Raw genomic sequence first — 12,933 nt, forward strand, 5'->3', positions numbered from 1 at the left:
AGTCCCTAACTAATCAACAATTAATATGATGCAAGAAAAAAAAAAGTTACAGTAAATGGACTCTAGTTGTGTAATAGACTTCCAAAACATATTACAAATTAACAGTCAGATAATTTAACAAAAAAAAAAGAGAAAGAACAGGAACTATAAACCTCTTGATCAGCTCCTTGGCTCTTCTTGTTTTGTTTCTTGTCCAGCCACATTAGTATCCACATTAGTAGTGGAAGAAAAGGAAGAAGAAGGATAACTGTTAACAGAACACTGCGTCTTACTGTCGTTATCCATGCCTTTCCTTACATCTTTGAACGCCTTAAACCTTATATCCCCTGATTTCTTGCTTGTTCCAGGGGTTGAATCAGGCACTGGATAGAAACCTTCGAGCATTGCAACGACCTCTGACATTATAGGACGATCCGTAGGAGAAGCGTTCGTGCACACGAGAGCCACTTTTATTACAGCCTCTGCTTCCTTTTTGTTGACTTCAGGTCTCAGTCTCTCATCCACAACTTGCATCAAGTGTCCTGACTCTTCACACTGAGTAGCCTGCAGATATAAACCAAAAATGCTTATCAAGAAAACACATTCAAAAGCAACTAAAAACTTGGAATCAGATTATAATTACCCATTCCAAGAGGCAGACTTCATCTCCTGCCGCCATAAAACTACTGTTGTTTATGCCAGCGACAATCTCTAGAACCAAAACACCGTAGCTGTAGACATCTGCTTTGAAAGATAAGTAACCCCAGAGTGCGTATTCTGGTGCCATGTATCCTCTGCATAGAGTTTCCTATGGTTAGCAAACAAACCATAACTATAAAGAAGCAAAAAGAGAGCCTTACATAGTCCCAGCGACTTTGGTGCTAACGTGTGTATTCTCCTCTTCATCTAGCCTAGCCAATCCGAAGTCAGATATCTTTGGAGTTAGATCCTTGTCCAATAAAATATTAGTGGCCTTGATGTCTCTGTGTACAAACTTCAAAGGTGACTCCTCGTGGAGAAACGCGAGACCTTTTGCAACTCCACAGCAAATGTTAAACCTCGTAGCCCAGTCCATTGGAATCTGTTTATCCTTTGGACCTATAACATTACAAAAAAAAACACACATTTTGTTTAGAGCTGAGAAGCTTTCAACTAAGCCATTTAGGTGGAAACAAAAAAAAAAAAACACTCACTGAATAACGCTTGAGCTAAACTGTTGTTCTCCATGCATTCATACACAAGCAACATCTGAGCCCGCTCGACGCAGAAGCCATGAAGCTTGACGAGATTTGGATGTTGAAGACAAGATATTGCGCCTATCTCGTTTAGGAACTCTCTGTTCCCTTGTCTTGATTTAGATGAGAGCTGCTTAACTGCTACAACTCTTCCATCTGATAACACGCCCTGCACAATGAGACTCTACTATTAGCATGCATGCACTGCACTACAACTTTCATTTCTTCACATAACAAGAATCATATCTTTACCTTAAAGACAGGACCAAAACCACCTTCACCGATCTTGTTAGCTGGACTGAAGTCATTCGTAGCAGCTTTGATTTGCCGTAAAGTAAAAGTTCCAGATGGCAACTCTTCTTCGTTAGGATCTGTGGCAAAAACTCACTAGGTTACCATATTTGAAATGAACATAACATGGTCGCTAAGATGCAAGTTAGCTACTTCATAGTCATAATGACTGCTGGTATATGTTATCAAGTCCATATCCAAAGCAAAAGAGAATGCTAAAAGAAGCAATGATCACCTTTTCGTCGCCCGAAACATGGAAGGCAGCCACAAAACCAAAGAACACCTAGTAGAAAGATAATAAGACATGCGACTCCAATTCCAAGTCCAATTGACGCTCCAGTGCTCATTCCACTTCCAGCGAGTGCGCACGGCTTAGAATCTATACATTAAAGGTGTTACTATTAATAGAAACTGCTGTAGTGATCATAACTGGTTTCTACTATAATAAGAAAGCTACCTGAAAGTATGGAAATAGCAGATATGATAGGACCATAAACCCCTCTTTCGGGAATCCTGGTGGTTCCTTTACCGCCCCAACCCAATCGGATAGCTAAAAAGTGGTTCGTCACATTAACAGTAAATGATTTGGTTATAGGTTTTTGAGCTTCCTTTGCTTCAGCCATGATGTTAAAGTCTTTTAAAACAAGTTTCTCCTGCCAAAAAAAGAAAGGCTTAAAAACATGGCCGGATCTGAGATTTACGGAGCCTTAAACAATTTTTATGTTAATTTTAATAAAAAGAACATTTTGACAATTTGGAGGTCAATAGCTTTCTAAAATTTGGGGGTTAAGACGACTGTTTCACCCGGTTATGCTCGAAACTGGCCTTGCAACTTAGTGTATTCAATTTCAACAGTTGAGGGCAAAAACTAACCTGAATATAGATGTCGAAAATACGCCTTCCAAGATGGCTATAAGTATCATCATTGGTGAATCTCATCTCAGCGAAGTTTAGGTTCACAGTGTATTTTCCATTTTCCAAGCAGGCATGGAAGTAAGTGAGAGATGCTGGAGCTATCCGTGCGGTTTTGTACAGTTCAGACAGGTTAGATGTCGGGACAAACATAGTGAATCTTGTGTTTTGGAAATTGTTGTCGTCCATGTAGTCCCCTGTGCTGCTGAATCCCCAGTAAGACTCAGGATTCAGATAGTACTTAGCAGCACCACCTTCAACTTCTCCATCTCCTTCATATATTATTTTGCTATTGTTTGCTTCTACTGTTAGATCGCTTCCACCACAGTTTATATTGAGGCAGCTATAATCTACCAGATAAAACAAAATTTGCATAAATGAGAGAGAACAAACGAGTCAACTTTCTATATCAATATGTTGTATTATATAATAAGAGACTTTTGTTTGTCAGACGAGCTACCATCACTAGTCTTTTTAAGTAGGCAAGTGTACTTACATGTAGGACATACAAAATCTTTGATGCATGGCAGAAACTTGCTCCTACAAAAACATCAATTGTGGAATGTTTTTTTTTTTGGAAATGTACAAAGAATTTCAACTGCTTCTAGATGCTAAAGATGATCAAAAGAAAGAACCTTACGATTTTTTTATTGAAGTACTCTGAAACAAGTTTAGATTCAGATTCCTAAACACAAGAAAATTAGTTAAAATTCCAATGATGTTAACCGAAAACGTCGAAGAAGAAAACATGACGGTATCCTCACATGTGTGGTCGACAAGAACTACTTTCAGGACTTTGCCACTTGAGGTTATTATAAGAAAGATCTCTGCAGCAACAAAGTGAATCGGCATCAAAATGGATTCATATTCTTTTGAGAAAGCAATTTTGCAAACTCAATAAATATACATACACAGTGATTCCATCTCTTAGTAATCCATCTGGAGCCTCTCCCTCGAGTTTATTTCCAGTCAACATTCTGCAAACAAAAATAAGATTAAATCAAGTCAAAGTAAGGTAGAACATTAAACGTATGTGACAACAGATTCTTTTCACTTACATAAACCGTAGATCTTCTGCCTGCGCAAACGCGGGAATTGTCCCAGCCAACTTGTTAAAACTCAAGTCCCTATCAACAAAACATACAATGAACTCATCACATCTATCACTGTTTACATGTACAAACCTAAATGAGATTTGATAAAAATGTCGGACGGCATGCTTACAATGTCTCCAGATTTTTCAATGATGAAAGATAGGTAGGTATTTGTCCAGCAATGTTACAGTTCTTCAGTATCCTACAATGTAGTATAAACAAAACTCAAGAGATGAATGGAATGGAACAGCTTCGAGAAGGAATATAACTTACAGCTTAGAGAACTCTGTTGAGTTCTTTAAGGAAGGGAATGGTTGGACTGGTCCACCTATATCAGTGATCCTCCTGATAAATAATTTAGGTCACTGTAAGAATTGCTTGTTTGCATTAACTAAGTTTATGGAGAACATCATCAGAGTTGTGTTTACTAACAGATTTTTCATTTTGTCGAAAGTTGAGATGACCGATGGGATTGGACCGGTAAGACCAGATGCAATCATTTCACTACAACATATTACAAAGGATTAACATCATTGAGTGCTAAGAACAAGAAAGAAGAGTTCAAAAGAAGGATCTTACAGTCTCTTGAGTCCCTTCCAATTTTGTATGTAACTAGGTATCCTTCCAGTGAGTTGGAGATCATTAATCCTGCTGCATGGTGCAAAAACCAAACAGGCATATGAACAAAGGAGGAGACCAACATAATATAAGAAGTTAAGTTAGGAGAAAACAGAACAAAAGTTTTACAAATCTTCCAACTTCTCTAGTTTAGCTAATGAATCTGGCAAACCACCCGTCAATTTGTTGGAGGAAAGTAACCTGTGAAACCCCAAGAAACATCTCATCTTTCAGACAAAATAACATCTTCGTACGGGAAGGGAATCAAAGAAACTCTCACAGTTTTTCCAAGTTGGCTAAGTTGCCTAGCTCCTCAGGAATGGTTCCAGTAAACGCATTTGACTCTAGATCTCTGAACAAGAAAAACAAAAGTAATGTGACCAAACAAATTAATGTTCCAGGACAAAGAAGGTTGACCAATGCTCGAAACTTACAAGGAAGTTAGTGAAGTCATGTCTCCGACCTCCTTTGGAATTGGCCCTGACAACCGATTTACAAGAAGAGAGCTGCATGCAGAGACATTCTACAACTGTTACAAGAGAATTTAGACATATAAAGCTAAAACATTAAGAAGGAATATTCTTACATAGTTGTTAAATTTGTCATAGTCCATTCCAGTGGTATTGTCCCATTCAGGTAGTTGTAGGCGAAGTCTCTAATGTATAGCAAGAAACAGTGGTCAAAATTTTCAGCTTACTAAGAATTGGTAAAGTAAGGTTGAGGTACTTTTATGAGAACACTTACATCTCCTGGAGGTAGGGAAGTTTTTGTATTTCAGGTGGAAGAGTTCCTGGAAGATTATGATCCTTGAATGCACTAAAGAACAAGTCAAATAGCCATTTTAAGACAAGCTCACATACCATATTCAGACGTTATGCGTATGTACAGACCCAAAAAAAGAAAGAAAGTTATGAAGAGTGACTGAGTATTCTTACATTTTGATAATATGACAATCAGTTTCGTTAGTGGGACTACATTCACATTCTATTTCTTGCTTAGCTGTCGGGGGAGGAGTCTCTGTTAGCCCCACCGTTTCGACTTTACAATTTTCAGCATCAAATTTCCAGAACTTAGAGCCCAGCGTTTTGGCGATTTGCTGCAGAGCATCGACTAAATCACAGAAGCAAACACTACATGAGTGCAGTTACTTGAGCAAAAAAACAAAGATTATACTTTTGGCCACAACAAAGAGTAGAACATTAATAAAAGCAAGATGAACAATTTATCTAAACCTTTTTCTAACCCAGACCAAAAAACAAATATGATCTATCTATTCAACAATTTAAACGATTTTTAATGAAACTACCGTTTTACTTTTAACTATACATTCAAATCGTCGTATGAAAGACATAACTAAGAGTTTGACTCAACGGTCAAAGTGACCTAATCAATGCCTGGAGATTTCGGATTAGCTGCTTCAACAACGTCACCATTAAAAAAAACGATGGTAAGCAATCAGAAAAACTCATTTTCAACGAAACTGAAGCAAATAATGGAAATCAAGAATAGTTATCAAATAAAACTTTGCAAAAATTCTGCAAACACAGAATCCAAAAAGGAAAGAAAGAAAACTATACAAATATAAAAGGAAATAACGTTAAAACCAACCTTCACTCTTTGGTAACTTGACAGCATTTACATCGTAAAACTTGAAGCAAAAGATGGCAAAAACAGAAAATGCAAAGATATTAACACCCTTCTTCTTTTTCTTATCGGCAAACATTTCATGAAGAAGCGATGCAACCCCAAATCTCTTAAGAAAATGCAGACGAGAGACTACGTAAAATCAGAGTCTCATCAAAAAGGATAAAAATCGTGTGAAAGATCTGAAACGTCTGCGTTGGTTTGGGTAAGTGTGATGATGATTAGTGTTTTCTTTGTCGAGTTATGAAAAACTACATACGAACAGTGTTTTTCGTCCCATGGTTTTTTTCTGGTTTTCTCTTTTAGATTTTTTTTATTCTTACAACCGTAAATTATTGTCAGATTTGAAATTACGGAGAAGAAAGAAGAAAAAGAATGGTACAATCCCCACAAAGCGAAAAAGCAGTGACCCTATAAAAGTTGAATGGTCTCTGTGTGTGTTATTGACGAGGTGACCACAATAGTCGCGCAAAAACAAAATCCAAAAATAGGAAAACACCATTTTTATGTTCTTAATGGAAGTAGACCAATTAAAATTCATTAATTAAGTGTGACAGTGACTAATGGTTTAAACTTTAATCGATGTTGAATTGGCCAAATATAAAATAGTTCAGCTAGGATATAACTGAAACTCATGCGTCTTGTAATTGGCCAAATATAAAATAGTTCAGCTAAGATATAAAATAATTCGAGCGGATTTTCATGTTGGAAACTAGGAATGCCACTTCGGTTCATTCGGATAAATTGATTTGATTTATTCGGCTAATCAGATAAATTCAGCTCGACATTCTTTACTAAAATTAACCGAGTTAAACCTTGGTTCTATTATCAAAGATTCCAAATTTTAAATCTTATATACCAAATTAAACAAAAGTTTCAAAAAAAAAAAAAAAACTTCGCGTATTCATCTTTTGATTCAACAAATTTATATGTTTCTGGTATAATTTGTTATAAATTTTTATTTTAAAACAAAAGGTTGATATCCGGTATAATTTGTGGCGCCCACCGAACTGCAAAGAAAAGGAATAAAGATCAGTTTATAAATCAAACCGAGCTGAACCATTAATATCCGGTTATCAGATAATCCGGTTTGATGGCCCGGTCGGTTAGGATCCCGCCGATTAAAGAAAAAAAGATGGGTCACGCCATTTGTCAAGTATCATGCTTATCGTCACCGATACCTTGAAACCCGTCACCTTCTTCTTCTTCTTCTTCTAAGTTAACCATCAATGCACCACTCCTACGACCCATTCCTCGACGCCTCAGACGAATTGCATTCCAATGACCCGTCGCTACCCCCTCCGTAAACACTCCGCCTTGGGTCTCCGTCGACGAAGGTCGGCACCCCGCCGCGAGTTCATTTGCTCCGATGCAGAAACGGACTCGTCTTCTTCTTCCTCCTCCTCCTCTTCCAAACCCAGCTACGAAGAGAAAGAGACCGACTTGGCTCCTGTGATCATGGATAATATGAATGGAGTTTTAACCGATTCGGGTCGGGTCCGGGTTGACCCGGTTCAGGAAACCGAAGAATCCACCGTGAGCGATGCAGTATCTAATTCTCCACCACCACCGAAGCTCCAAGAGCGTAACTCAACACATGGGTCTCTCCTCGGGCTAGTGTTCAAAGCAATCGGATTTCAATTCAAACTGATGAGCAGCCTCGTAAAGTCTTCTCCTTTCTTGCTCAAGCTCGGCAGACGATTCTTGCTGACGCAAGTTTCCGTCTTTAGTGATATTTTATTTCGAGCTCTTAAGCTGACTGGGTTCAAAGATACCAAACGTGCGGTGAACGTTGCCTGCAAGTTCGGATGGGGTTTGTTTAGGGCTGCTTATGTAGGCGTTTTGTTGTTTGGACTGTTGGTTTTGGCGTTTGTGCTTGGTGGGCTTGCGATAACCCGTGTACTCGATAAACCGTTTGTCATCAAGGAGGTCTTGAATTTCGATTACACCAAGAACAGTCCTGAGGCGTTTGTGCCCATAACGTCATGTGCTGGTGTTGCTTGCGATGGAAGCTGCAAGGAAAGTAATGAGATGTTGAAGATCAGGGGACTGCGAGCTATCCCTCGTGACCACAAGTTAGAGATCACTCTTTCGTTGACCTTGCCTGAGTCCTATTACAATAAAAACCTCGGCATGTTTCAGGTATTGACGTTATTCTAATAACATTCTAAGTATTGCATTAGGTATTGACTTGTGTGTTTCTTTGTAGGTTCGGGTGGATTTCTTATCTGCGGATGGCCAAACGCTTGACACCATAAGGCGTCCGTGCATGTTAAGATTCAGAAGCGAGCCTATCCGTCTCGTCCAGTCATTCTTCAAAGTGGTTCCCTTAGTTACAGGATATGTCTCTGAGATCCAAACCTTGACCTTGAAGTTGAAAGGCTTTGCGGAGAAGGATACTCCCACCGCTTGCTTAAAGGTGATGATCGAACAACGTGCAGAGTTTCGACCAGGGGCAGGTATTCCAGAGCTGTACGACGCGTCCCTCTCGCTTGAATCAGATCTTCCTTTCTTCAAAAGAGTTGTTTGGAAATGGCGGAGAACTTTGTTCGTCTGGATCAGCATGACCCTGTTCTTTACGGAACTGCTTTTCGCGTTGGTTTTTTGCAGATCTCTCATCATCCCAAGAACACGACTTAGAGACATACCGGACCGCAAGTAGATGATGATGATGAAGCAATAGTTGGTGTACATCATGTTTTGTAACACTCTGAAACGGTATTCTCACTTCCGGTTTACTTTAGCTCCTGAGAGTTCTTGGAGTAAATTGTAAAATCTTATCTATAGTTTGGTTCAAGATATGTTCTTAAAAACGAGTGTTAAAATGTTTATTAATATCAGAGAGGAGAAAAAACTGAAAACCAATGTTCATTTCATTTCATTTTATAAAGATGTATATTAAAGTTTATTACTATAAAGCCCAATTTAGTTTATATGACACCAAGTTAATAAGCACTGATACTTCAACTGTAATCCCATGAAAATCTCTCAACCTCTATTAGTTAAAACACTTTTCTCAACTGTCTTCACATTTACATATTGCTGTCCATTGAGAGAACAAAAACACATGGAGACACAATCAAACCTCAGATATGTGTCAGTTTCCAAAACTGTTATTTTGCTATAAATAACTCAAGAGCCTCTAATCACAACCTGAACAAACTAAACTAATACCAAATCAAGTACCTTTCAGTTCCAAAGCCAATGTCATGGAAGTTAATAGTTAAAACCATTAGAGCTTTTATATACATATCACCATTTCTCCAAAGTTTCCAAGAACAAAAAAAAAAATCAGGAATCCTTCTCACTATTTCTAAACTCTGTTTTCTTGATAAATGGTTTGCCATGGATTTATAGAGAAACCAAACCAGAGATCACATGGATGTCATAAACATGGAAGGAGGAACCTGCATCAACGTCAACAATCCAGATGTTCGGCTATTGCTGTTGCAGCAGCCCTCAACATGTCAATCTTCACATTCCACAACCGCCTCTTGCGTTGCGTCTCCAGGCTTTTCCGTCTATCCACCAAAGGTAGCGCAACTCCTAGCCGCCGAGCCATCATGAAACAAGGCTACAAAAAGATCAAGAAACACGATCATCATCATCAGCCCCTTCTGAGAAAACGCCATGACAAGAAGAGGACGATCTTTCTTGATCTCGATGAAACATTGGTGCACTCGTCGATGGAACCACCTCTCCGGGTTAATGTCGACTTCATGATGAGGATAAAGATCGAAGGAGTCGTCACACCGATGTATGTGGTGAAACGACCAGGAGTTACCGAGTTTCTTGACAGGATCGGTAAGAATTACCGAGTGGCGGTTTTCACAGCCGGTTTGCCCGAATATGCTTCACAGGTTTTGGATAAACTCGACAAGAACCGTGTGATCTCGCAGCGGCTGTATAGAGATTCATGCACGGAAGTGAATGGGAGATATGCCAAAGACTTATCATTGGTGGCGAGGAGAGACCTCGGCAGTGTTTTGCTTGTTGATGATAACCCTTTCTCCTACTCATTGCAACCTGACAATGGAGTTCACATTAAGCCTTTTGTGGATGACATGGAAGATCAAGAACTCATGAAGCTTGCTGACTTCTTCGATGGATGTTATCAGTACGAAGATCTAAGGGATGCTGCATCAGAACTTCTATACAAGTACAACAAAGTGATTTGCTGAGCATATATATATATCTATATATTGCTTTTATTTAAACTCTGCTTTCTTTTTTTTTTTTGTTGATTTTCTTTGGCTATTGGTATTTTTTGCGTTGGAAAAGGAATGCTTCATTCCCTTTTCAGCGTTTTTACTTGCATTAAAAATGTGATTGTAAAGTGTACTATAACCAAAAAAAAAATGTAAAAAGAAAAAAGGAATAGTTTTGGACTAGCAGATTATCAGTAACAAGAAATGATACTATCATCTCATGTATAAAGAGCTCCCTGAGGCTATTAACATCATGTGCTTTGAGACATTTCACAGAGCAATCACCCTTGAAGCTCTGAGTTGTCCATGCTTAACCCATAGAAAACCATTTCAGATATTTGATCAATATAAATAATGTAGATCTTTTTTTTTTTTTTTTTAACTAAATAGTTTAGATCTTGGGTTTAGTCACCTTGGACTTGACACTAAGGAAGAATGGTTTCAATAAACGAAGACCTAAACCATTATACTTTGATTAAATGATCTGTAAGTGACTCATATTGGATAGTCCCTTTATAAATTCTTTTATAGGTTATTGTAAAAGGATTAATGTTAAACCTGAAAGAACTTTAAGTTAGAAACAAAATCTGACAGGTTTTCTAGTTTAAGTAGTTCACCAGGTATCCCCGAGCCATATCTATACCTCAACTGTAATAATCCCACTATAATCTCCTAACCTCTTGATCTTAACTAAGCTTATAATATATTTCTTGTTAATTCATGTTTTTTTTGTTAATTCATGTTGCATGTACATTGTGTCCATGAGTACATAAAACAGCAAACATATACTCTAATTGTCTTAACTGAAATCTTCTAAAATTAGTATCTGCTTTCGTCACCTTTAAAATTCCCATAAACAAACAAAATTAAACCAAATGTTGCAGTTAGATACTAGATATTGATTCGCGCACCCGCACGGATATTAGTTTTTACATTTTTATAGATTGATATTTGTTTTTCATTATTAGTGTTATATATTTTAGATGTGATGTAATATAATTAATTATATTCAAAAGATTTGGACCGAATCGGGTAATATGGTTATTTTTGGTACAAATATTCGAATCCATTTTAGATACATTTGTTATTTAGATATTTTTAGGTTCCTATACATCCGAACCGAACTCATCCAGACCAATAAGAACCCAACTCAAAACCCACAAATAAATTTATAATATTCAAATGGGACCTAATTTGAAAAAAAATACCCGAAAAAAAAAACCTTTACCTAAATGGATAGTCAATGTTCATGTCTAACTGATTTTATAAAATAATAAGAAGAAGTATAAGTTAGCAGAAGATAAATTCAAAAACATCTAACAACTATCAAGCTTTCAATCGGAAGAGCTGCAAGCATGTTTTGTTATCATTGAAGGTTTTTTTTGCGCTTACATTCTAAAACACTATGTTCACAAAATGAAGACACCAACATTGCTATAGTTTTAGAAACAATCCCATCCCTGAGTATTCTACTCATAGAAAGATGAGAGAAAGTATAGTACTTGGTACATAAAGGTTCCTTCCTCAGTCACGCGTACCAATACTGTTGACCATTTCTCTAACAGAGTTCCAAAGGTTCAGAAGCATGCGATCCCATTTTTATCCGAGCTTAATAAGCAAAAGTGACGAGCTTAAAAAAAACAGAAAGAAACATCTTCCAATAGATACGAAGATCATATATCCAGTACAACAACAACATCAAAGACGTTACAAAATATGTATGAGGCAGGCGATTCAATTCAAGTCAAAATTTGGAAAGAAAATAAATGTATCTCCACCAAAGCTCCGCAAGAACTATAGCCTATTTAGATCAGAGATGTTCATTTATGACTCACAGCGGAAGACTTGACTAGGAAGTCGCAAGGCTTCGGCTTTACTGAAGCACAAGTCGTCGAGAGCTTCACTAGGACACCATCTGCATCTAGGGAAACCCGAACACTGTGATCTGGTTCGCATCTCGCAGCACTTGGGATTTCTAATAGTCTTGTTAAGCTTCGGGCTTGTCCGGATCTCCAACAGCTCGCGATCCAAGAAACGAACTTCAGATTCAGAAGAAGACGAATGCGATGGAGTTAGTAAAACGAGGAAGAAAATAATGAGTTGGAGAGTTAAAGACAAGAAGCTTGAGCTAGATTCCGGCATTGACACAAAAAGGAAGCTCTGTTTTTTTAACTTTTTATTTTGGGAAAGTTTCTTTGGTTTCTCTGTAATAACTCGAGAAAAGAGGGAGCTTGTCTTTAGACCCTTTTCAAGGACCTTCTCTCAGGAGGCATGCAACACTACAGGGAAATCAACCAATTCATACGTCAACTAGGGCTAACGGTCCCGATCAGTACATAAACACGTTACTTGTGCGAAAACATACATCAACTAGTATAAAATTCAATTTTCCATGCATGAACTTACACAATTGGGTTTTAACATACATTGATCTGATTTCCATTAGTCAAACGTTACGGAATAAGAGTTTTCGTTAACCGGCAACATGAAATTGGCCAATTCCTACATCAACAGGGGTCAACGTTCCCAATCAATACATAAACACTTTACATGTGCGAAAACATACATCAACTAATACAAAATTTAATTCAATACTTTCGAAATCTAGTTTTAACATACATTGACATAATTTCCACTAGTCAAACATTACCAAAGATAAATTGTTTGTCACGTGTTGATTAAGGGAAATTTTTATTGTACTATGTGGTAATTAAACTGTATTACGTAGTAATTAAGAAAAATAAATCATTTAGACCAAACGATTTCGTTCTCGTGTAAATCATTAGTTAGATTTTCTTTAACTTTATGTTTTTCGTTTTTTTCGGCAAAAAACCTAACACAGAGAAGACAACAGAGGAAAAAATCAAACATAAAGAAACGGGAATGTCTAACTTATCGAACAAAAGAGGAATTAGGATTGGATAAGCTAGACATTCTCGTTTTTCTCTATTC

At 37.6% G+C, this 12,933-nt stretch overlaps 3 protein-coding genes across 3 annotated transcripts; 2 read left to right on the forward strand and 1 right to left on the reverse strand.

Moving 5' to 3' along the window:
- On the reverse strand, positions 1-6,100 carry LOC106294494 (probable LRR receptor-like serine/threonine-protein kinase RFK1). Its single transcript, XM_013730057.1, has 24 exons — positions 5,738-6,100; positions 5,065-5,239; positions 4,874-4,945; positions 4,716-4,784; positions 4,564-4,635; positions 4,410-4,481; positions 4,259-4,330; positions 4,091-4,162; positions 3,944-4,015; positions 3,785-3,856; positions 3,642-3,713; positions 3,476-3,544; positions 3,329-3,394; positions 3,182-3,244; positions 3,058-3,102; positions 2,914-2,957; positions 2,379-2,767; positions 1,963-2,158; positions 1,741-1,884; positions 1,467-1,585; positions 1,173-1,383; positions 840-1,077; positions 623-773; positions 1-543 (listed from the first exon to the last, which is right to left on the reverse strand). Exons 1-24 carry the CDS (start codon positions 5,850-5,852, stop codon positions 160-162), a joined length of 3,054 nt encoding a protein of 1,017 aa, XP_013585511.1. The 5' UTR covers positions 5,853-6,100; the 3' UTR covers positions 1-159.
- An 830-nt stretch (positions 6,101-6,930) lies between these two features.
- On the forward strand, positions 6,931-8,684 carry LOC106294495. The gene is made up of 2 exons (XM_013730059.1): positions 6,931-7,915; positions 7,983-8,684. The coding sequence occupies exons 1-2, from the start codon at positions 7,055-7,057 to the stop codon at positions 8,433-8,435; spliced, it is 1,314 nt and encodes a 437-aa protein (XP_013585513.1). The 5' UTR covers positions 6,931-7,054; the 3' UTR covers positions 8,436-8,684.
- A 424-nt stretch (positions 8,685-9,108) lies between these two features.
- LOC106344706 (carboxy-terminal domain RNA polymerase II polypeptide A small phosphatase 1) lies at positions 9,109-9,954 on the forward strand. The gene has a single exon (XM_013784025.1). It carries the CDS (start codon positions 9,109-9,111, stop codon positions 9,952-9,954), a length of 846 nt encoding a protein of 281 aa, XP_013639479.1.
- Positions 9,955-12,933: the final 2,979 nt, after the last annotated feature.

This window comes from Brassica oleracea, chromosome C5 (assembly GCF_000695525.1).
Source record: "Brassica oleracea var. oleracea cultivar TO1000 chromosome C5, BOL, whole genome shotgun sequence".
NCBI lineage: Eukaryota > Viridiplantae > Streptophyta > Magnoliopsida > Brassicales > Brassicaceae > Brassica > Brassica oleracea.